The sequence below is a fragment of the Nematostella vectensis genome, chromosome 14 (genome assembly GCF_932526225.1).
Source record: "Nematostella vectensis chromosome 14, jaNemVect1.1, whole genome shotgun sequence".
Taxonomy (NCBI): Eukaryota; Metazoa; Cnidaria; class Anthozoa; order Actiniaria; family Edwardsiidae; genus Nematostella; species Nematostella vectensis.
The window spans coordinates 11,601,877-11,627,028 of NC_064047.1; the positions used below are offsets into that span (position 1 = coordinate 11,601,877).

At 38.2% G+C, this 25,152-nt stretch overlaps 1 protein-coding gene and 1 long non-coding RNA gene across 2 annotated transcripts; both read right to left on the minus strand.

Annotated features, from left to right (window-relative positions):
• Positions 1 to 8,111: 8,111 nt before the first annotated feature.
• LOC125559923 lies at positions 8,112 to 14,132 on the minus strand. Its single transcript, XR_007306596.1, has 3 exons — positions 14,081 to 14,132; positions 10,594 to 10,707; positions 8,112 to 8,608 (listed from the first exon to the last, which is right to left on the minus strand). It is a non-coding gene; the product is annotated as an uncharacterized LOC125559923 (long non-coding RNA).
• A 3,161-nt stretch (positions 14,133 to 17,293) lies between these two features.
• Positions 17,294 to 24,943, minus strand: LOC5504419. Its single transcript, XM_048722208.1, has 2 exons — positions 24,725 to 24,943; positions 17,294 to 17,617 (listed from the first exon to the last, which is right to left on the minus strand). Exons 1-2 carry the CDS (start codon positions 24,891 to 24,893, stop codon positions 17,343 to 17,345), a joined length of 444 nt encoding a protein of 147 aa, XP_048578165.1. The 5' UTR covers positions 24,894 to 24,943; the 3' UTR covers positions 17,294 to 17,342.
• Between the last annotated feature and the right edge of the window lie 209 nt (positions 24,944 to 25,152).

Below are 25,152 nucleotides of genomic sequence, written 5' to 3' on the forward strand. Positions count from 1 at the left end.
TATCCCATAAAAAGGATAGGAAGATCATGTGGTAATTGTGCGATTGATTGTCAGTAAACAAACGTCGCATTCTTTCTAAGAAGTGAACTATAATACTCAAGCTTTACAAGGAATAACTTTTTCCCTGTAAGCTTAAATAAAGAACGATTTCTCATCTGGAAATTCCACATCACATTTAAGTTCTGTCAGCTCTTTTGTGAAAAAAATCGAGCGAGGACCGGTTTTACTTATTTTGTGAGTTCGAAGAACATTTGAAATTTAAAATGAAGTTTGGTTTAATTCTAGGAAAAAAAGGTTCATAAGGAGTTACAGGTTTTTAAAAGATCTGCTTTACCTACACATTTCCCTTTTTGTATATGATTCTTTTTCTACAGCTTTTCCTATAAAAAAGGCCATTCAACCTCTGGCTCATCAACCCCTAAAAACAGACTTCATAATTAAATTACTAATTTTCTATTCTTAATGTTACTTGGAATTATTTCTAGATATAAATAGTTTTTCTAATAAAAAAAATTCTTAGTTTCAATTTGCACTAATTAACTCCACAGGGGTTTGTGAGAAATCTACTTTTGAAATAGCTATTATTCGAATCTGAGATGATATTTGCAAAAATCAACAGCACTGTACTCTCATTATTAGTCAACATAATAAATGGGTGTATAGAATTTACCATTTGACCTTTCATAAAATCATTATACAGATAATTTAGCACTATTCATGGAAGTTATGTGAAATGAAAATATAGCTCCCTTTTTAAAACAAACAGCATCTTTTTGTAATGCCACACTGAGCCCTATTTTATGTTTTAGCACAAAAATAACAGATGTACATACCCTTGACACCCTGATGCTTCAATATGGGTCCATGGACCACCTCCAGGAGGGTCAGTGTTCTTTTTACAAACTATACCCAAGACATAGTGTCAATTCAAATAGAGTAGTAGCCACAACAACACAGTGAAGAAGGTTTATAAAACTGTTTAGCCAATATTTATCATTTTTACCAAATAACTTTTATTACAATTTTTCTGAAAGAAAATTATAAAAATTTAGAAAATCTAGTAGTGCAATGTGAAAGGAAGAAAGGGAATTTGGACAGTGTAGGCAAGTATGGAGCACATTCACTGGCAAAAGCAATATGCTTATGTATAGAAATGTGTTGTGTGCTGATATGGTTTTAAATGTTGAAGAGAATAAAAAAAACACCCATTTTGCTTTTTGCTGTAAAAAAAAACTATAATTCATTTTCAATTCTTCAATATTCTGTAACCGATGATACCTCCAAATACACCCAAACAAGGTTTTTTCCGGGTTAAACAACAACAAAAAATATACCTATGCATATCCCACACTACACCTGTGCATCACGAACTCTTCTATGAACGGCTTCACTCACACATTACATATCTACATACATATATGTATTAAGCCTAATAAGCCCCTGGCTTCGGATTTTTCCTTTCAATAAAAGATTGATTGATTGATTATTATAATATGGCTTAAATAGATTGTACGCTGGCTCCGCTTTTAGGCAGTGCCTAAATTTATATATTAATAAAGCGCAGAAATCTCTCTAATGTGCCCAAGTAGGATTTGCATGTCCCTGGCTTTTTTGTTTTCTCCATGTTTGCCAGCCATTTATCTCGCAGATCTCTCTTGTTTAGGATGGAAGAAATATTTTGCCCAACGGGGTCGATCGATATGATGATTGTTGAAATCTGTGAGACGTACTGTTTCGCTGTTCGCAGCTCTCTTCTTCCTCCATCTATACCAGTCCTTGAAATATTTCAGGATCCAATCGGTGAGCGAATTTCCACATTCTCCCAATTCGCCAAGTTCTTCCAATGTGTCATCTTTAATTTCATCGTCTTCGTCACTGTCGTTGTATTCATTTGGAGGTTGGTACTCATCTTCATCTGCTACTTCGAAATGATTCGAGTCTTCTTAAAAAAAAGCTACTGGTTGCTGTAGTATTTCTGGTTAGGCGTCTCCGCTCTGATCTCATTATTGCCGTCATCATTCCCTACTTTCCTGTGATGCTCTATTCCCTTCGGTTGAATGGTTGTACAAGCGGCTTCATCCCACAATTTAGACAGTGGCTTCTATCCATGTAGACTGCCAAGTTTACGATGGCTCAGTTCCTGTCGGTAGAAGATGTTTCGTTGTTTAGCAGGAGGTGATGGAGGAATGATGTTGTCTTCACTTGCTTCTTCATGGCTTACAAACGATTCATCTCTCTTGGGCTCGAACTTTTTACGTTGGACTGGCGAAGAAGAACTACTTCCGTCTGACGTCCATGCTGTTTGCTTTCATAGTTTAGGTTCTCCTCTTGACCTTTCCATGATAGATTCTGCTCTATCAAACTTTTTCTTTCTCTTTTTTTTTTAGCATTGCTTCTTTTTCTTCAGACGATGTTGAGCTCTGGTCATCATCTATTTGAATCTTGACATCGGCGTTTTGTCGCGGTTAGCATGCGCATTATCCTCTGGGTCACTTGTATAGACGCCGAGAATATATCAATGGATCGTCTTTAGTGCCTTCAAGCTCTAAAAACCTTTCGTCTCTTAAATATGCCTTGTACCGAGGGTCCTCCATAGACAGCTTATGCTTTACGCCAGTCAGATGGTGACGTATTTTACGAAAGATCTTGTTACAGCCAGGGCAGGGGCATTCACGGCGCTTAAATTCCCTCTTCTTCTTGACTGATCCACCTTCTTTTTCTTGTGGAGCTGGTTGACACATAGCAGTCTCAATTTGTTCCTCGCTCATTCCATGCGCTTTTCTAAGATGATGTGCATGTCAGCTGACATGCACATCATCTTGCAATCTTTCACTGGACATAGGACCTTGTTTGTTTGGCTCGCAGACTAAACACTGACATGGCTTCCAGCGCTTTCTCATGCTCTTTCGAAGGTGACGCGGTATATGCGTGACTGATTTCTTACACTCAGGGCAAATATGCTTCTTTCGTTCGTACTTGCGCTTCTTCTTGTTGACACCAGAGTCTGTCATCTAATGTTTTAAAAGAAAACTGCACCGTTATTAATACATTTCAACACATTCTGGCACATTTTCGTAATATTTTTTTCTCACTGTACGTACATGCGAGAGAGAACACAAAAATATCTCGCCAATAATAAATTCTGCCTGGAATGAAATGCATCCTAAAGAAATCACTTTTCTCTCCATAATCATAATCTTTTAGTAGTTCGGGCTTGAGAGAAGTGACGTTTAATTTGGGCTCCCTGTGAATTTGCGGGAAAGAGTATCACACGCGTTCCACAATGTTTATTTCTTTCCTGGGTGAAAGTCAGGTTCTGAATGTAAAACAATTTGTAAATGCATGAAATGGCTATCGAAAGCTGGAGATAAAAAATCTAAAAAGGTTCTTTGTCAGGGATTTCTTAACTGAAGTGTGATCTCTGCGAAAACATGTGCCGTGAAGAATCTACTTTCCTTTTACCAACGTAAGAAATTCTTTCTTCTTATGCTTTTGATACTAAAGTAAACATTTTTATTGAACACTTCCATGTGGATTGAATGATGCTTTCGGATGTGAGAAATAATATAAAGATTACCAACCTTTGATTCTCAATCCTTCCACTCATCGGAGAAAGGTTGAACTGATGTTGTCCTATACCCTTATTCAGGTTCCCAATGCCAAGCATGTCGGATATCAAAATCTCTAATTTATTATCCTATCAAGCGTCTAATTTATTATCCTATCAACTTTTACTTAGGCAAATTAGACCAACTGTGTTTATTTTCAAAAATATACTTTACAATATGGCTAACACAGTTTAAGGGCACATGCGCACAATCTACTGCTGCATCAAAAAAATTATGGTGCTCAATCACTCACAAATACCGTTGTCTAAATAAAATTTAAAAGAATCAAAAAGCCCAAACTGTCGTGATCTCGTACCAGAACAATGAATACAATACACCAAAAACTGGAATTCGACTCTGCCAAATTTTCGTCTTTAATAAGACTTCTTCAGGGCAGACTTCACTGAGTCAGAGTCGAATTCCAGTTTTTGGTGTATTGTAAAATTTAAAAGAGATATTCATTTGGAAGCGTAAACACAAACCAAATGCATTTTATAATTTTCTGGCTTTACTTGAAACAGAGCCAAACACCCAACTAATTTTTTTGTCATAAAATGAAAAAAAATTCAACAAATCAAAGCAATAATTGTGATAACAACGCTTGTCAGAATGACAACGTGCATTTGAAAGCATAAACAATGTTATAAGAGACTTAATTTTCTTTAAATTTGGTGTTACTTGCATAGGTTTCAAAATGGACGAAGTGTTCATTTTTAACTTCCTCAAGTTACGAAAAGGAACAATCAGGTTACAAAAAGGAACCAATGTTACTTTTCGTAACCAAATTTATGGAACAACAAATTTTACAAAAAGGATCATGAATCATGATCATTTCAAGAGTTCGTCATATACTTTGTTATCCAAAATTATAAATACAAAAACATGTGTGGCTGTTTAGGATTCTTTAAATGATTTCTTGTCAATGATAAACAAACACTTGTCTTGGGCTTTGCAGTTATACATTTAAACCAACAATCGTCCTGCCTTTTTTTAAAGATCATCCAAACTTAATTGAAGTTCTCTGGCAATTCAACACGAACCCACCATGCATTATTGTTCCATTGGGAGTAAAGGAGTGGAGTCCCCAAGACCTTGGTAATTATCATGGACGGGAGAAGCTACGATGACTCAGTGCAGGATGTAACTGCTGTAGGGACGATAGCAGCTTGGTAGCGAACACGCGGGCGCAGGGTGTAAATTATGGATATTTATTGGTAAGATATCGTAAACTGAAAGGCAATAAACAAATAAAGCTATGTGTAGTACAAACTGTAACATTGAGATCATCCACAGTGATAGGAAATACTTGGATAATATTACAATAACAGCGTGATAAATCACAATCAAGGATCCCGGCTATGGGAACGCGAATATGCAGTTAAATGATACTAAAATGATTCTTAGTTGGAATCGTAATTGTAATGATAATCGATAACACAGAGGTCATTGTGCCAGGGCGCACAAACATGTGACCGTGACGCTAAACTACAGACCTTAAAACGGTGCACTTACTAGAAGAATAGCACCTAGCAATATCACCGAGATTACACTAATTACATAGGGATAACCATAGTTAAAAACTCAAATAACATTCCCGCTTGTAGGCTTGAAGTTGGACTTCATGATTCTATTTGCATGACGCTAACAGAGGTGTACTCAAAACTGCGCAATCTGATAACTAACGCTAATCACTAAATACTAATCACGTGTTGATGAATTAGGGTCCAGGCCTAGGCGGCCGTTACACAGGACGCGGCTATCAAATGTCTCACCTCACCTCACCTCTTCTCACCTCGCCTCGCCTCGCCTCACCACACCATACCACATTTTGCTTGAAAACTCTGGCAGTCGCTGTTGAAAATGATTCGATGCTTGACTTGGATAGACTCCATTCTTTCCAAGTCAAGCCTAGCCCGAAAGATGAGTTGAGGTGAGATTTCAGGTTTGATTGAAATCTCACAACTTTGAATGTTATGGCCACTAGCGGAACCAAGTTCTTTCCTGTGTAGGTATGTAGTTTTAGATCAGTATGCTCCAGGGGCACATGACGCAAACACTCGCGGTATTTGGCCTCGCTTATAACTGAGACAGCAGCCCCAATATCTAGTTCCATTAGAAACCCAATCCCTTCTACCTCTATGTCGACACTGATGGGTTACCTAGATTGCTTAGAGCCCACTTTATACCATGCCACCCATCGTCACCCTCTGTTTCCTCTCCCATAGTTTTCGTTCATAACCTTGACTCCTGTATTGGTTGCCAAGGCCACCTCTGGTTTGCGATTACGGTTAGCGAAATCGTTGCGCGCCACAAGGGCAGACTTCTCTGGCTTCATGTGTTCTCTTAGTGCTTTCACAATAGCATCGTACGTTATCTTGTCGTCCTTCGGTTTTGCAGTCTGTATCAATTCCTTCAAGTGTTGCAACTTCTTCAACCTCAAGATGCTTCAAAACTAAAAATGACCCAACTTCAACTGGAAATCAGTCGTTCTTATGTGTGTATCACATGCGTGTTGCGTCAGGCTCTTCTAGAGCGTTCACCAACCAGAAAACGCGAGCGATGTTTAAATGTTCCTGATCGGAAAACGCAAGGAAAATTAAACCTCGTTTTGTCGAAATCCTCGCATCTTCCTCGCGTTTTCCGCGTTTATCAAGAAGAATAAAGCGTGTAATGCCAATATTTTCTTGATCGAAAAACGCATAAAAGGTTCCCCGTATGATAACAAGACGTTTTCAGATGATGCTTCACCACCCTCTCCCCCAAAAAAATGCACTCCCCAAAAAGCCAAGACTAGTGCACAGATAGATCACATCAATACAGCTCAGCTCGCCTGGAAAATTGCGTATGACAGGTCCCCACTTATACTATCACCATCTGACTTTGGGGAGAGGAATGAATTTTCCCCTGGATCTCCCAGAATGCTTTGCAATCCGTAATGGCATCCAAGTGGTTTTACAAGCCTTCAAAGGGTGGACATTGTGTTTTGAGGCCATGGCAATGAACCTGGAGGATCCGAATAAAGGTATCTATTTGTGTCTTGAGCTGTGGTTGCTGATCTCTTTCCCTTGTGTGGTATTTTGAGCGTTTTGTTAAGAGGGGTGATTCTGCTCTTCTTTCCTTGTTCGATTTGAAATTTGTCAAAGAAGCTGTAATATTATTTGGCTTTAGAGTACTTTCTATCACTTAGGTTGGGTGCATATCTTCAAGACCATTTATCCCTTAGACTGATGCTTGGGTATCTTTATCTTGTTGTGTTTATTTTGCATTTATGAATTTTTTGGGTCGTGGGTACTTCTTAAAGCCGGTACAGACCGGTTGAGGGGTCAATGTCTTATAGACCACATCCATACAGCTCAGCTCACAGGTAGATGTGCCTATGCCAGGTCCACACTATCTATACAAATATCAGACAGACAGGACAGCATCTTTTAGATCACATTCACACAGCTCAGCTCACAGGGAAATACGCCTATGCCAGGTCCACACTATATTATACAAATAGCAGTCAGACAGATTCATGTTCACATCCATACAGCTCAGCTCGCAGGGAGATGTGCCTATGCCAGGTCCACACTATATTATACAAATATCAGTCAGACAGGACAGCATCTTATTCATCACATCCATACAGCTCAGCTCGCAGGGGGATGTGCTTATGCCAGGTCCACACTATACTGCATACATATCAGTCAGACAGGACAGCATCTTATAGATTACATCCATACAGCTCAGCTCGCAGGGAGATGTGCCCATGCCAGGTCCACACAATATTATACAAATATCAGTCAGACAGGACAGCATCTTATAGACCACATCCATACAGCTCAGCTCGCAGGGAGATGTGCCTATGCCAGGTCCATACTATACTACATACATATCAGTCAGACAGGACAGCATCTTATAGATTACATCCATACAGCTCAGCTCGCAGGGAGATGTGCCCATGCCAGGTCCACACAATATTATACAAATATCAGTCAGACAGGACAGCATCTTATAGACCACATCCATACAGCTCAGCTCGCAGGGAGATGTGCCTATGCCAGGTCCATACTATACTACATACATATCAGTCAGACAGGACAGCATCTTATAGATTACATCCATACAGCTCAGCTCGCAGGGAGATGTGCCCATGCCAGGTCCACACTATACTACATAAATATCAGTCAGACAGGACAGCATCTTATAGACCACATCCATACAGCTCAACTCGCAGGGAGATGTGCCTATGCCAGGTCCACACTATATTATACAAATATCGGTCAGACAGGACAGCATCTTATAGATTACATCCATACAGCTCAGCTCGCAGGGAGATGTGCTTATGCCAGGTCCACACTATACTATACAAATATCAGTCAGACAGGACAGCATCTTATAGATCACATCCATACAGCTCAGCTCGCAGGGAGATGTGCCCATGCCAGGTCCACACTATATTATACAAATATCAGACAGACAGGACAGCATCTTATAGACCACATCCATACAGCTCAGCTCGCAGGGAGATGTGCCCATGCCAGGTCCACACTATACTACATAAATATCAGTCAGACAGGACAGCATCTTATAGATTACATCCATACAGCTCAGCTCGCAGGGAGATGTGCCCATGCCAGGTCCACATTATACTACATAAATATCAGTCAGACAGGACAGCATCTTATAGATTACATCCATACAGCTTAGCTCGCAGGGAGACGTGCCTACGCCAGGTCCACACTATACTATCAAATATCAGTCAGACAGGACAGCATCTTATAGATTACATCCATACAGCTCAGATCACAGGGAGATGTGCTTATGCCAGGTCCACACTATACTACATAAATATATGTCACAGAGACAGAATCTTATAGGTCGCATCCATACAGCTCAGCTCGCAGGGAGATGTGTTCATGCCAGGTCTTAGCGATGATGCGGACGTAACGTACTCTTGGGTGGTAGGGAAGCGGATGAGAGACCACGGTGCTATTGTCTTGGTTGCCGGGGAATACCTATGAAAGAAGATACACATATCATAGCGGAGCTCCCCTGCGGAGCCCCATAGTCATAGAAATGTGATATAGCTATACGGTAAAGTTCCCATGGTCACGATGGGATTCCTGTGTTTTCCGTATGTCCTTGCCCTTCGCGTCTCTGATTGGTCGAAAATTGAATGGCGCGAAAGTGGGGACGCGCGCGTACTAGCCAATCAGAATCGAGAAATTTGTGCATATATTTTTATATACGATTAACTTTTTTTTTATAATTTTACCTGATGTAACTTGTGCAATAATTTTGAAAGAAACAAATTTATCTATCACACTTGTGGTAGTTTCACAAATTGTATAGCAGCTCTTCATATTTACCTGGCATTAACTTGCAAAAACTTTATAGATACGAACAATTATAGATACGAACAATCCGTTCAACAATCCGAACAATTATAGATACGAACAATCTGTTCAACAATCCGAACAATTATAGATACGAACAGCTCCGTTTTAGGCAGTGCATATATAAATAAAGTACCTTTTTTGTGTTTTCTAATTAAGAGAGAAATCATTCGGCCCAAGGACAAAAGTCGTGTAATATAATTTTCATATTTTCACATTGTTTTAGGGTATATAACTTACGATATAAATGTCAATATTTAATCGGTACTCTTTGCACCGTCTAGTAAAACATTTTTATTTTAATAAGTTTGAAAAGTAATACACCGTTGAATTTGACAAAGAATTTTATAAATAAAAACAGTGCCTTTTCTTGAATTGAAATTCAAGATATTTCACTACACACGATTATTATTACAGCAGACCTTAAAGTTTCCTGGATTTTATTTTCACGCTCATTAAAGGTAATTGCTCGAAATTCTGTTAATATTATTTTATATCTGTGTCGCCATCGCTGTTCAATAACGAACGCGAAGACAGTTTTTTATAAACCATTTCATTGTCGAGGCAACTATTTAAGTCACATACAAGAACAAAAATAAGAGCTCTGAGTTGTTCAGAATAATTTTCTTGTTAGAGCACACGTCAACTTTGCCGACGTCGCGTGCACAACATTCTGTATGAAAAAGGCGCCTTAAAAGGCCTTGGTAAAGGTATTTTTGACACCACTGTTTGTTTTTGTAGTTTTTGCAAAACCTGTATCAATAGTTCTTAAACTTTATTTTTGCAAATAGAATTGTTCCGTAAATCGCATTTTACATTCGCATTTATCGCATTTGTCCGGCTAAAATGGGCCTTTGCAGTTTCCCGTGACCTGTTGTCCGTGAATTCACGCCAAATATCGAGCTTGTCGGCGTAAACTCGCGACGGCTTTAAAGATATCGCCTTTAAAATTTCGGGATCTGATAGATAATTATGCCAGGTCATAAAGTGTTTGAGGAATTTTCATTTTTCGACTGAAGATCGCTTTTATAGCACTTTTCGAGCCCAAATCTCGCCAAAAATGAGAGTTCCAAATTTGATTCCTGATATTTTGTTGACAGTGTCAAATAACAAAAAGTCCTCACACACTTTGGTAGATCATCTATCTGTCATTGAAATGCAATTACGTGCAAGTGCATGCGCAATAACGCGAAGGTGCATTACGCTCTAGAGTAAACTCCGTACTTTTGAGTTTGAGGCCTCAAAACTTATTCATTATTATTATAATTCATCTCATTTTTATGCGTCTTGATGTACCGGATCTTTGTGTTGATGTAACTATAAATCAGGTGGGTATCAATTAGAATTCTAGTCGAAGTCTCACACGCATGGATGTTGGTTTGTAAAGATCTGTCAAACAACGATTCGACTTCAATATCGCATTTAAAAAAGAGCCCGAGAAAACTGTGTTTTTTGCGAGAGCAAAACTGTTTTTAAATACGTTGGTGAAACAATAGCGTGGACAAAACGACCGCAATTCTGTTCGACATGAAGTCATTTATTGGACACGTCCAAGAAAACAAAGCGTATTTTACAACAGTAATCCTTACTTCGCCGTATCTTACCTTTGCGTGCCCCTGTTCGTCGTAGTAAGGAGTCCAAGCTTGTCCATCCCGACTGTGGCTCAACTCGTACGATGTGACCCACTGAAGGGAAATTCCCCTGCCTTGAGTCGCTATCTAGCGATACCAAACAATCCTTCCAATCAAAAATTATCGAAAAAATCCTGTATTATTTTAATTCGAATTTTGGACTTTAATTCGTGTCGTCAAACACATGTAAGAAGCATGACAAATGCTGTTATTCGCCAATTCTAAGTTAGTTTTTATTGTTTCCTATTTTCAAATCCAAATACAACCTTGAAAAGCTTTTAGGTTTTGTTTATGAAAAAGGTGGTTTTACAGCTCGAACGTTTCAGTATTCCATGGAACCTTGAAATCCAGTGTTCCACCAATTCACGTATTGAAATATATCATCATCATTATCACCATCATCATCATCATCATCACCATCACCATCATCATCATCATCATCATCATCATCACCATCATCATCATCATCATCACCATCATCATCATCATCACCATCATCACCATCATCATCACCACCATCACCATCATCACCATCATCACTATCACCATCACCATCGCTATCATCACCATCATCACTATCACCATCACCATCGCTATCATCACCATCATCACCATCGCTATCTTCACCATCATCATTATCACCATCACCATCATCATTATCACCATCATCATTACCATCGCCATCATCATCGTTATCATCTCACCATCATTATCGCTATCATCATCGCTATCATCACCATCGCTATCATCACCATCATCATCATCACCACCACTACCACCACCACCACCATCATCCACCATTATCATCATCATCGTCGCCGTCGTCGTCGTCGTCATCATCACTATGCTATGTTGATAAATCGACCGTGAGAATTTTTTTATTTTTTTTTTAACGGCGGAAACCGATCAGATAGTGTTGGTAGGTGTGCGTATAGGTGTTATGTGTAATTACTTTCGAAATTTTGTGATTCACCCCTGACAATGGCCAAAAAACCTCCATGATGGTCGATTTATCAACAAGCCATAACTCTCCCCCTAAAAACCCGGGGGATCTCAAATTTTTTCAAAAGGTAGTCATGGCCTTTCAAAGCTATGGTGCCAAGTTTCATTGAATTTGAACACTCTGATATGAGAATATTGATAATGTTGTATAAGACCCTAGGGGAGGTGTATAACTGAACTTTACCTGACTTTTTTGTAAAAAAGCAAATTTTCGAAAAAAGAACCCTTGATTTTTGGTTGAAGATGTGAAGCTATAGCAACCAAGTTTGGATGGTGGTTATAACTTGCAAAGATCTCTGTGCTGTGAAGCGCAATTGTTGCGGTGCGCAGCGCAGGAGATAGCATTTCGCTATTCAAGTCGAATTATCAACACAAAAAGAACGTGATTTTTTGTCGGAAAAGTCCCTTGCAGCGATAGAAGAAGTCCCTATAATGGTCCGTGCTGAGATCCCGACGGAGAGAAAAGAGCCTCGCGTGAATGTAAAAGTAATGTATTGTAAAAGCATCTAGATAAAAAATCTGTAAGGATAATAATTTCTAAAAATGGGGAACACCGTTACTAGTCATAATACGGGAAAGTTATTCGTTACCATGACCTGCACTCTAACAGTGATCTGCTCTCGTGTAAGGCGTGTTATTTCAAATATGTAGGCTCTATTACAACTAAGTTCTGGATACGCTTTGATAATCAAAATAAAAAAAATAGTAGAATAGTTAACCACAAAAAAGATCAGTGGCTGAGGCCGATGACCTGGTGTACAGGTACATCAACTCGAATGGACATTGGTGTCATTGGGGAACTAGCGGACTTGGCGCACAACCCCTGTGTACGCGCACATCAACTCGAATGGACACAGGTGTCATTGGGGAACTAGCGGACTTGACGCACAACCCCTGTGTACGCGCACATCAACTCGAATGGACACAGGTGTCATTGGGGAACTAGCGGACTTGACGCTCAAGTGTATTAAGGCTTGGATCCTAAGCTAAAACAGTTGAAATTTTGAAAGTTGCCTTAAAGTGAGTTTACATTGCCTTAAATGCACCATTTTTGGTCAAAACATCAAACTCGGCAATGTTAGCTGATTGGTAATGTTTTATTTTGAGTAATGACGTCATCCAGCCGATCACGTGACTTTTGCAAATCAATATTTCCAAAAATTCTGCGCTGGTGGATACGCTATAAAAAAGAAAACATCGCATGTTTTTATGTTTCTTTGAAACACATCTGCACACTGATGTCTTAACCGGCAAGAAAAGTTTTACCTTTTGGTCACAAATCAACATTTTAATTCGCAGCAGGTCACGTGACTTAACAAAATAATTAATATCTTGTTAACGGCAGAGAAAAGTTTGGATGCTAAAACTCTATCATATTACAAACATAAAGTCAACACTTATTTAGTAAACATCTTTGTCCAAGCTGTTTCCCCCACCGGCGGAAAGGCAAAAAACTATTTTGTCACGTGATCTATTATGTGACGTCATCACCAGCAAGAAAACATTACGAAAATGTTAAGGCCGGCGACTTTAATCATCTTGCCAAAAAGAACGAATTTAAGGCGATGTTAACAAAGTTTATGGCAAAAAGTTATATTCGATGCTAAAAGCAATCTAACCAGGCCTTAATATACTTGAGCGCACAACCCCTGTGTACGCGCCTTATTAATCAATCTACATTTTTCCCGAGTGTGGCAGCTTTATAATAAACACGGTTTTGTTGCGGCTTCTAGAATGTATCCGTGCTAGGAGCTAAAAGAATCTTAGACAAATTATCGGGAAAGATCTTTTTTTCAGATAAATGTCTTTTTTGTGTACTGTGCGTTGGTTTAATTGCGCCTTCTATGTATTTGGGTTGATAGTCTGGGAATAATGTTTTGACCAACATTGCAGCTCTGATAAATTCACGGATAATTTTTTTTCTTAAATTTAACGGAAAGTTATCGTCAACGAATTGCCGGAAGATCTTTATTCAAACTTTTAAAAATACCCTACACGCTTTAATTAGATAGGAACAAATCACTTTTTCAGCTACAACCTATAACACAATCGACCTCCCCTGCTTTAGAATATGCAACGAGGTGTTGATGTTGGCTGATGTGATACTGTAAAGAGCGTTAAAAAGATATATACGGACAGACGCGTTTCGAGACTCTTGCCTCTTCATCGTTGTCTAGTGCCGAACGTGTCTGTCATATCTATGTAAATGCTTATTGTATCACTTTTTTATTTCAGGAAGATTTATTATCGTTACCACATGAAGGTTTACTACATTTCTTCTCAAGCAATTAAGTCGAATTATCAACAATTTAGTTATCAACAGTCGAAGTCGAATTATCAACTGTCGAAGTCGAATTATCAACATTAGCAAGCCGATATATCAACATTAGCGTCGTCGTCATCGTCAACGTCGTCGTCACCGTCATCGTCGTCGTCGTCGTCATCATTGTGTACCCACCTTGGTTAGCAGCACCTCTCTTCCGATATCCACCTGCAGGTACTCGCCGGCTGCATTTATTCCTGCGCACCAGGCCTTCGTGTCCCGTTCGAAGTGAATTCGTCCTTCTTTCGGGGCGCAATGATTATCGTTAATATAGTAAGACAATGCAGTCATCGCGGAGTCGGGTATCCCTCTAGACTGAAGACCGAGTGGATTTTCCGAAGAACCGCAAACTAAAGCAATAGAAGCATAAGGTCTGAACGAGTAATTATCCGGATAGACACGAATCTGCAAGTTTACATGGGTATTCCCGACATCCAAAATTCCAAGGTCACAAAAAAAGCAAAACTAAAACAGAAAATACAGAGATTAGCCATAGGATTATTTCGGACTGCCGGACCTTTATTTTTTTAGGACCGCATCCGGCTGCCGGACCGTTAGTCACTGTTTCGAAAAGCTGTTTGATTCGCTACGCGATCGAATACTTGCTATTGCTCACAAATGCAATGGTACTTGTCTAGCTAGTGTAAGAAACACTAGAACACGAGAACAGAAGAAACAAACTACTCAAACACATCACAACCACCAGCTATATAGACCATTTTGTGGAACCTCAGTCATATGAACTAAAAGTCGGTTGATAAAGCAACTAGCACACCCCTCCCCTCCCTGTATAAAAGCACCTTGGTTTCTTAAAAAAACGCACGTGTTGGCGTATTCATCATGGTCATCATCTCTACATCGCTTAGGCACAGCGCGCCTCGTGACTCCACAGCATTTTTTAACATGTGATAACGAATATCGTGGTATATAAGGGTACATACCATGGAAGACTATGATAAATTCGTGAAGCGCCTTTTCTATATTTACCTTCTTTGCAGAGATATATATCGCCAACATTCTGAAAAGTCGGTTGGCATTCCTGACCCTCAGAGCATGGGTTAGACGAACATGGGTTCTGAATAGGACGATAGTGTGATCAGTAAAGACCAATAACGCCCTGTTGTCCCCCCCTTGGGAGTGCCATTCCCTTCCCCTACAGAGCTGCAGCAGTGGTGAGACGGGAGGGTTGGACAGAGCAAAAAATGGCATTAAATTTTCCAATTATTTTTCAATTTCCATATAAGCTCAAGATTCCGCATACAAGGAGTTCCTCTGACAAAACGCTTAATTCCAAATGTTAAAGAAATCAAGAAGATATGAAATTTAGATATTAGCTAGCAAATTTGGCTTAATTTCTGATCAGAGACCTACTTCTCCCTAAAACGAGGAAAATTCATACTTTGAACATTTGAAAATTGCACTTCAAGCCTTATATCTCGAGGATGAGTCCATTAGAAAAAAACACTTTTTGATATGTTTTTGATATGTTGGTTGGTACATAACATAGGGAACCTCTATGCAAAAATTCAAGCTTAACGAAATTTACCAGACCTTATTTTGGGAAACTTGCCATTTTTTTGCTCTCTCGGAGGGTTGTGGTTGGTGTTGCATATCCCCCCCTCCGCCCCCCCCCCCCCAAAAAAAAAAAAAAAAAGAAACAGAAAGAAAAAGAATGTGTTTTGTGATGCTTCACCTTCACCCTGAAAAAACAACTTTGACTCCCTTCCTGCTAGGGACCTCACACAAGGACGACGACAACGGCATTAAAAAAAACGCGCTCACAGATTGCTGAAAAACGACGTTCTCGTGCGCGAAGGCAAATCTAGAATGGCATTCTTGGGTTGCAAGATATGTTAGCGAAAAAAATACTTTTTCGTGAAAAATAAAACTATAGACCTTGTAAATACTGTGTTTAAGTCTCCCTATATTTCGCTTTTGCCGATAGAAGGTCAGTACTTAGCGAGTTTGAAGCCCACAACAAATGCTATTCCCTATACTGTAAAAAACCTAGCAGTCAGAATTAGGCGTTGAACATAATAAATAACAAATAACCTTTTATTAAACAGAAATGATCACGTTTCTGTAACTTCTTCTACTTGTTTGGGGGAGTTCTAGCAGCTAATATTATTAGCCCTAATACAACTTTGTTCAGATTTTCCACTCCAAGGATTTAGCATACCAGGATTTAGCATATATCCAGTGCAGTCGTGAATATTTTGGGTATGCCATTTATGTCTTTATTTACAGGCTGGAATTATATGGCTTTCAAAATTATTAAAGGGGGAGAGGGTTACATGTCCCGCCACCCCTGCTATGTTGCTGTATATTCCTGTGTACTCGCCTGATACACATGCAAAAGAAAAAAACTTATCACTGGTCAACACCTCAGTGCCAAGTGGCACATCTGGGGCTTCACCTGATGGAATTATTATGATCCTGTCCGGTAAAAGATGATTATGGTGACACTCAGTAGCGTGTTTATTTATAAAGCCAATTTAATTTGTCCATTATCAACAAAGCAATCATACCCTTTTTTATCTGTTAATATATTCAAGGAAAGAGCTGTATTCTGGCCATGATGTATATAGAGTAAAACAAAATAGATATAGTTAATGAGTATCAAGAAACCATATGACTTACATATCCCTTTGAGCACACTCAATGAGAAATTGAGGGTTTTTTTTTTTTGGGGGGGGGGGGTATTGCCTATCAATTTCTTTTGGGTAAGGCTTCCTAGCTCGCAGTGTTTCTCAAGTTTACTCAATCTCCAGGGTCTTTTCGTTTACGGGAAAAGAGTCGCCGACTTTTCTGTTCGGATAATGCGAAGGAATCTCTTATAACAATTCACTATTCTGAGTTCCAAATCAATTGGACAAAATGTCCAAATACCTCTGTTACCACGGAGGAAGCCCATGCTCTGTGAAAGTGAGTGAATTTCAATGTATGATTAATAATCCACAATATCTACAGAGTAATCACACATTTCTGAATTACTTACAACACCAAAGATGACATTGGGATTGTTTTTATTACTTTCAAAAACTAATTGCTGGAAACTCGCGTTTTTCGACTCGGCTTATTTTCATCTGGAGAGACGAATTTCGCAGCTTTAACGCAGTTGTTCTGTAAATTCATTCGCCTCTTCGGAAAAATTTGAACCCTGAAGAAACCTCCCCCTTTTTGGATGGATCGGTACAAATATAAGATCTATCGCAAATTTATAACATTTTTTCAACAGGTGCACGGAACTTGTATGAAATGTAGACAAACTTCACGTGACTGTTTTGACTACCACTTTAACTTTGGCATATCTAATGAGGCGGATGTGACGTCATAAGCAACCCAAGGACTTACTACAAGGGGGCGTGGCCTCCAAGTGGGTAGGGCTTTTTTGGTTCTAACTTGCCTTAACTCCACAGTAGCTGAATCCTGTCCGGTTCACTAGACCAGTGCTGTTCATCACGAGGTCAGCAAGGCTCAGTTCACACGCTCTCTTGTCTGTTTTATTTACCGGACCAATGTTAAACGACATGCATTTGTCGTTCAAGAAGCACTTCATTTTACACTGAAACGCGTCCGCACTCGTGTTGAAGGCCTCTAGAAGATGGAAACTGCTCATGGACTTGTTAGCGACACAGTCCAGAAATTGCACTGCACGGCAAGCATCGAGAACTACAAGACGGATAAATGACCATTACAAATGCCATATGAATTCACAGTAGTACTCATACATCAAATAGCTGAGCTAAAAGAATGTCTTCCTTAAGACCACCACTTCAACTTTGGCATAGCTAATGAGCTTTAAGTTTGTAGCAGCTAAAAGGTGGAATGCATTGCCACTAGAAATCAAAGAAGCCAAGTCAATCACCGCCTTCTCCGCAAAACTAAGAGAATACATCACAACTCTGTAAATAAGTTTATAAATCAGCAAAGGATTGTTATTGTAAATAGTTTCGTCAAAGATTTTGCTGTAAACAGATTTGTAAATAGATTTTATTTATTTTGTTTCTGTTGAGGGCCATGCGTACATTATCATTGTGATATTAAGTGAATCCCTCATTAAAAAAAGGCATCTATCTATCTTTGCCTTTTTGCAACCCACGAATAGTTTTTCTGCGACCTTCTGCGCGCGCGCACACGAACTAGGAAAATAATACTTCAGTCTTTTGTTTCGTCAATTTCTTACTCTTTACAATAACTCATCAGTATCTTTTTTATTTTCCCAATACTACGCCGCCATCTTGATGTTGGCAAAGCGCGAAATGTACTTTGGGAAGGGGTTGCGCGAAAAATTTGTCTGTAGACCTGTTACACGTGTCGTTTCCGTCGATATTCGTCATTTTGCGTTGCGAGATTTTGAAGTCGAATCAAAATCAAAAACTCGCAACGCGTTGCCGTATACGAAACTCACAACCCGCCTAGCGACCCGGAAAAAGTCGCTTCCGGTTTGAAAATGGCGGGCATTTCAAGGCGCGCGCGCATTTGTTTAAAAAATTTTCGCCGGTCAAAAATGTTTCATTTTTCCCCCTTTTGCAGCAAGACTTTCGCTCAAATCAATAAGTTCAACCAAACAATCAAAACAACCAGCGCCCGTGAATCTTTTTCCAGGATATCCAACATTGTTAGCGCGGTGAAACATCAATTTCCGTGCGATTGCGAGTCCAAAAACAAAACATGGCAGAGAGCGCCGTAGATTTGTGGCTAAGCAGCCGCGCCTAGTCTGGGTCACAGCGCATGCGTTAAAAACGACTCACAAAAATTTAAAATCGCACCCTAAATATTTGAAATCGTGACAATTTTTTTGTACGGAAATATTGTTAACCCTTTTCGTTAAAACTGCATGGAATAAGGCATACCGGTCAAAATGAAAAAAAATGTCCAAAATACCCGAATGGCTTGCACCAGGGGCTCATATGAGCACCTGCTTGCACATTAATTGGTCTAAAAAAAATTCAATATTTATTACCATGCTCACGTTTGTTCCTAAATCAATAATAAATACTCTGAACCAAAAATCATTTGAAAAAAAAATAAAGTAAAGGCAAATAAACGTTTTTTTTTTGCTGTGATGACGTCATCTAATGACGTCATCATTATGTAGCCCGATGAGTCACTAGTCCACTGGTCCAATTTCAGCAGTAAAACTCTTTCTCTAACGAATCTACGGTAATTTAAATCTTCTTAGCAACCTAACTTCCGAACACCCTTAAAGTCCATATAACCTTTTAGGGTTGATAGACTTTGTCAATTCTTTATATTTTCTTCTTCCGAATGGTATTTGGTTCGTCTGGACCCTATAAAACACGCGTTTGCGCGAATAACTCAAATCTGTAATATTGAGGTATTTTAGTCAACCTTCGGAAAAGGGCCGTGAACTGAAAGGCCCGGGTCCAGTCATTTGTGACGTAGATCGAGATGTCAACCAATTTACATGAGAAAACATATGCGCGCGCTAAACGGGTTCCCGTCTTCATGTATTCTTAGTTATTGCTGAAGAACGTTGTGTGGTTACATCTTTTACCGTCATCTTTATATTTCATCCCGGTAGTTAAATGGTTATTTAACTTCAGGAAACAAATCAGCAAAATTTAGCGGATATTTTTTAGACTAATTGAATCGTTTTTCCATTGTGCGCGCGCGCTGGATTCGCAATCAAGAATGGCAACATTCTCACGAGTGCGAGATGTTTTTGAAACCTACAACAAAACGATATTTTCTTTTTTCTCATACAATTTTCGACTTTAAATTATTCTTCGCTTCATTGTGGGTAGCATTGCAATAGAAAACAATTCGCCAATATTTTGTTGAAATTGCCGTCTTTGAATTTTAACGGATTTAGAGAAAATACGTTGTTTCAGATTTTCCCGCCAAAACTTGGAATTATTCACTCGATTCAATCTCCTTTCGCGCGGCCAGGAAAATTTTTAAAGATCTGTAGAAAATTCAAATTCCAATCAAATTCAATCCCCTTTTCAGAATTTGAAAAGTTTATCTATGCTTTGTTTTGGCTAGATTGATATAAGTAAAAGGTTTTAATAAGAACTTTAACACCGGGCAGGGGCTCATAAGTAGGGGCAATCAACTTCCCCACATTCTGGTACTAGATAAGTGTCACGGCGTTTCCTAGGATCAGGCTATTTTTAGACGCGCGGATTAGCCAATCAGATGACAGGGCGGAAAAATTGACTTTGTCTCAAGGAATCCAAATTGGCGGCAGAGAAGGGGCAAAACGACGCTTGTTTTTCAAAGGCTTATACAATCGTCAAATGCCTCCTAATTTCTGAACCCTTTTAGCCACAGAGAAAGAAACATGTTCTTACTAGCCTTGGACTTTTTTTTTTCTATAAGTGAACTCAGTTGTTGCTACGAGTACATTTTTTCTTGTTCTAGCAAAAAAAAAGTGATCATTTGAATCGATCTCGAAATTCTCTCGCTGAAAGGCGATATTATCATTCATAAGGTTTTTGATACTGCTAGTTAACTAACAATAGTGTTTATTTTAGTTTTTGTTAGTTTTTGTTTTAGTTTTTGTTAAATATTTTTATCAAACGAGCTCTTCAAATCTGGAACTGTGTTTGTATCAACACCCATGACCTGTCCTGGACTCACTGTCCTGATCTGGTAAGAAATATCCATGTAAAAGTATACTAACATAAAAGGCAACCTCAATATGGATATTTGTGTCAATTCTATTTCCATTTAATTCAAAAATTTATACTTGTTATTTATGATCTGTTATGAATACTTTGTTCAAATTTGACTTTCCAAAAAAAAAGAGGATAGAGAGGATGTGTATTATAGTGACTATCCACTGACGTCGTTTCTCATTTGAACTCTTGGCTGACCAAAAACTATAATATGTTTTATAATCATTACAAAAAAGGCAAGGGGGGTATAAAAGCATGCATATATGCAAAACTTGCCACCATTATAGTAGTGCACTTTCAGTCCTTGTTAAATCTATCAGAAAAGTCTTGTGGGGAAGATTATGCTGCCACACAAAGAGTCTGTTATTTCCCTGTAATAATAACAGTCGGTTATTTTGCTGTAATTGATAATTATATGTTATGATAAGGAAAATATCCTAAAGTTTTTTTAATGATAATATCTGCTTTATCAATGACTGTATTTTGCTACTCAAAAAGCTTTATTGTTGACTTTTGTTTACTGTAAAATAACTTAGTTTACACAACTCCTTATTATAATTATTGTATTTTTAGTTAATTATTTTTTTGAAGTTGTTTATATTAGCATGCTACTCTTACTATTAAATATTAACTGCAGGTATTGGTCTGCCAAAATATAGTATATTAAAAAGCACCTCTAAAGGGTGTCAACCTATTTCTTTTAAAGTCTGTATTTGTCTCTAACTGTTGACACAGTCCACAAGATCCATCAGGATAGAAGTTGTCAAGTGGTTTTCTTCCTGTGCGTATTTGGCCTATTTTGTGTACATTCATTTGGCATGGTGTTAATACAACTTCTAAGAATCTGACATTTTTTTTGTTGATTTTCCTCTTCACAGACTGAAGCAGGTCACCAAATCAAAGCTTGTAAATCCTGGTTATCAAAGTCATAGTATGAAATATGTCCAAGCTATTGACTTATTTGCCTTGATTTATATCAAACCAGGAAATAATAGCCACAAACTGGGTATTTTTAAGCTAAGGCAAGGGAGTTGGTAGCTATAAAGGGTGAATATGTTTACCTAATGTTGTTATGGATGGGCTTTGAAGAGCCCCAATCAAACCAAAATGGAATGTAAGAACAGCTTTTACTGTCTAGGCATGTGCACTAAAACAGTTGAACAATTTATATTGTAACCTAAATATTAGCCCCATCTACATTGATCATGACATTTCTATATCCTTCCTCCGAATATTTGTTTCGTTGTAAATCCTTTCGGTTGATTGGCGTACCAAGGCTTGGCCATATGAGTTGCTTTCACCACTTCCAAATCTTAGGACACTAAAAATGGACTCCAGAGTGCTACCATTGACATTTAATGAATGGACTGATGAAATAATCATCATAATCATCACACAATTGGCACAAAGATAAAGAACCATTCAGCAAACTAAAGGAAACCAAGGATAACAATCCATTGTCTCTATACAAAAAAAAAGGTTATGTCAGTCAGATAAAAAATCTTATAATATTTGATAAGGGTTCCAAGCACCAGGTGGTCAATGGACCTGGAGTCCATTTCCCCAAGTGATCCACAATATTTCAAGAGTCTGAAACTGTTTGAGTGACAGCATCATCATCTTTCCATCAAGAATTTTTTTGAAAGATTTTACTAGGGCCATTACTATAATGATGTTCATTACTATAATGATGGCATTATTACGAGCCAGGATGACATATATGCATGCTTTTATACACTCCTGGCCTTTTTTGCAATGATTTTAAATCTTATTATGATTTCTGGACAGCCAAAAGGTCAGATGCCAAGAGATTTTTGCAATTTCTTACCGGATCAGGGCAAGCTGAGTCCAGGGCAGATCATGAATGTTGATATTTATGCGCATCATGACTAAATTATTTCTTATACAAACACAATTTACTTACAGTTTTGAAGAGCTGGTTTAATATAAATGTAAAACAAAAAAACAAGACATAAACTTCCGTATGTTACTTCTTACACTATTGTTAGTTAACTAGCAGTATCAAACACCTCAGCGAGAGAATTTCGAGATCGAAACAAATGATCACTTATTTCCGAATTTATTGCTTTGCAAGAGCAAGAAAAAATGTCCTCGTAACAACGTTTGAGTCCACTTATGTAAAATATATAGTTCAAGGCTATTAACAAAATGTTTCTTTCTTTGTGACAAAAATGATTCAGAAATAAGATGGCATATGACGATGTAGGAAGACTTTAAAAAGCAAGCGTCGTTTTCCCCCTTCTCGGCCGCCATTTTGGATTCCTTGAGACAAAGTCAATTTTTCCGCCCTGTCATCTGATTGGCTAATCCGCGCGTCTAAAAATAGCCTGATCCTAGGAAACGCCGTGACACTTACATGATACAGATAATTGCCCCTACTTATGAACCCCTGCACCGGGCTTTGTGGGGCTTCCTCTGACCGGGGGGGGGGCTCTTTCGGCCCCTCATTTTGAACCATTGGAGCTATTATGATAAAATTTTCAAATAATCATTATGTGATAAAGAGGAATAAAATGGTAATGGTGTATTGTGTTGCCATAGCAACAGAATATGACGTCATTTAAGGACATATGGTTATAAATAGCCTTAAATAAATAAATCTTTCGAAACCTTTGCATTGAACATCTATAAAATTCAAAAAATTTTATCATAATAAGTTCGTATTCAAAAAGCAACCGGTATTATTAAAAATAATATTATTATCTGGCTAAACTGCAGAATACCCGTCCACTTATTTGCATTTTCCTTATATTTACTGCCTCGTTCTATAGAAATCGATCCGCACAATTGGCATCCTGCTAGCATGATCGCAGCTCTAGATCCCACATAGATCTAAGCTGTGGTTTAAAGCGCTTCGTTCAAGTCGAAGTCGCCCTGCAGTTTTTTGGCGATTAAGTTTAACTGAGGCAAACCGGCTATTCCATGATGACGAGTCCTGATAAGGACGAAACAGCTGTCCATGGTTGCCGAACTGCACGGATAAAGGACTGTGCTAGCGTCCCGTCTTGGCCCGACTGATGCCAATGTGTGTATGCTAGTGTGCTTTTATAGTCCACATTTAAATATAGCATATGTTTGCGAATGGACTCTTAATTAATGTATTTCCAAAAAATGTTTTTCCTACTTTTTATTTATAATAGAGGAATATTAAATGTATTCTGCGAAATTTAGATGTTAATTTAAAAAAAAGCAATTTTTAGCTTATTATGTGTCATCAGCATCCGCCATCTTGGATTTAATTAAAGTTATTTATTTTAATTAATAAAAAATCTAAAGATTTTTGACAATATTTAATCTTCGTTTCAAGTTCTTTTAATGATTTCTGATGGATATGAATGTTTTTGCTATTTAGCACTATCTATATAGCATTATTTCGAGATTGTCAAAAATTGAAAAAAAAACACCCCCCCCTAAAAAAGAGATGTAAATTTTTATTGGTTTATTTTGAAACTTGAAATAAAACGTTTATATTACATGGTTTCACGTTGAGCAGGTATTATCAATAGTTGATCTTAACGACTTAAAGCGTTTTGCCTTATTTTCATTAAACCTATATTTCAAAACTTGTTTGCTATGGTTACCAGCGTACACATATTCAAATTTTGTTTACACAAAACTGATCCCAGATTAATTTTAGGAAAATTCGTCAAAATTCAATGCTCTAGTAGCCCTACAAGTTCGAAAGTTATTGCAGGTCAAAGTTGCTGGGGGCTTAATAGGGTTAAAAGACGTCTGACTTTTCAATCCACATCATATTTAAGTATTGTCTTTAAGATTGGTGATTTGATTTCGTAATGTTCTATAAGGGCTTGAGTAGAGTATTGAATATCGCCCAACTCAAAATCCTATGTAACGCGCTTGTGATCGGTTCTTATAAAAAATCGTTCTTTTGTTGTTCAGGATAGACTAGTGAATATTTATCACTTACAAGCCGGAATCCAAAGAAAATAAATACAAGTTAAAGGCAGAATTTCTAAGAGTCTTGCCCTAAAATAAACTGTCAATTGGCGAAGCCTGGCGAGGTCAGAAGAACTTTTTGCTTGAACTTCTTTTAAAAAGGTTTTTACTAAAAAAGAGTGTATTCTACATAGCATTACCAATAAATACTTACCGCTTACAAGGTTGACTCCAACGAAAAATATTATCAGTACAAGGCAGAAGTTCTTAGAATCCTTTCCGCTGAAAATCATACTCTTGCTTTTCCTTAATGAACTTTGTTGGCCGGGGAAAGAAAACATATTCGGATTGTGAGATAAAGTTTGACAAACAGATCTAATCATCTCTTGTCATCAAAACAAAGTTTATAAGTTTGCTGTGCTGAGATCAATTATTTAACCGTTGTCAATTGTTAATGTCGTCTGTTGCTAACGAGAGGAAATATAAATAACAAGGGTTCTAGTGACTCATTATTCTTCCGTTTTATCGCAAAAATCTGCATATTTTGAAAATAAAATAAAATGACTGATTAGGAAGGATCACTGTGTTCGCCCACATTCGAAAAACATCGGTCTTTTAAAAAAAAAAACATCGCCTAAAAAG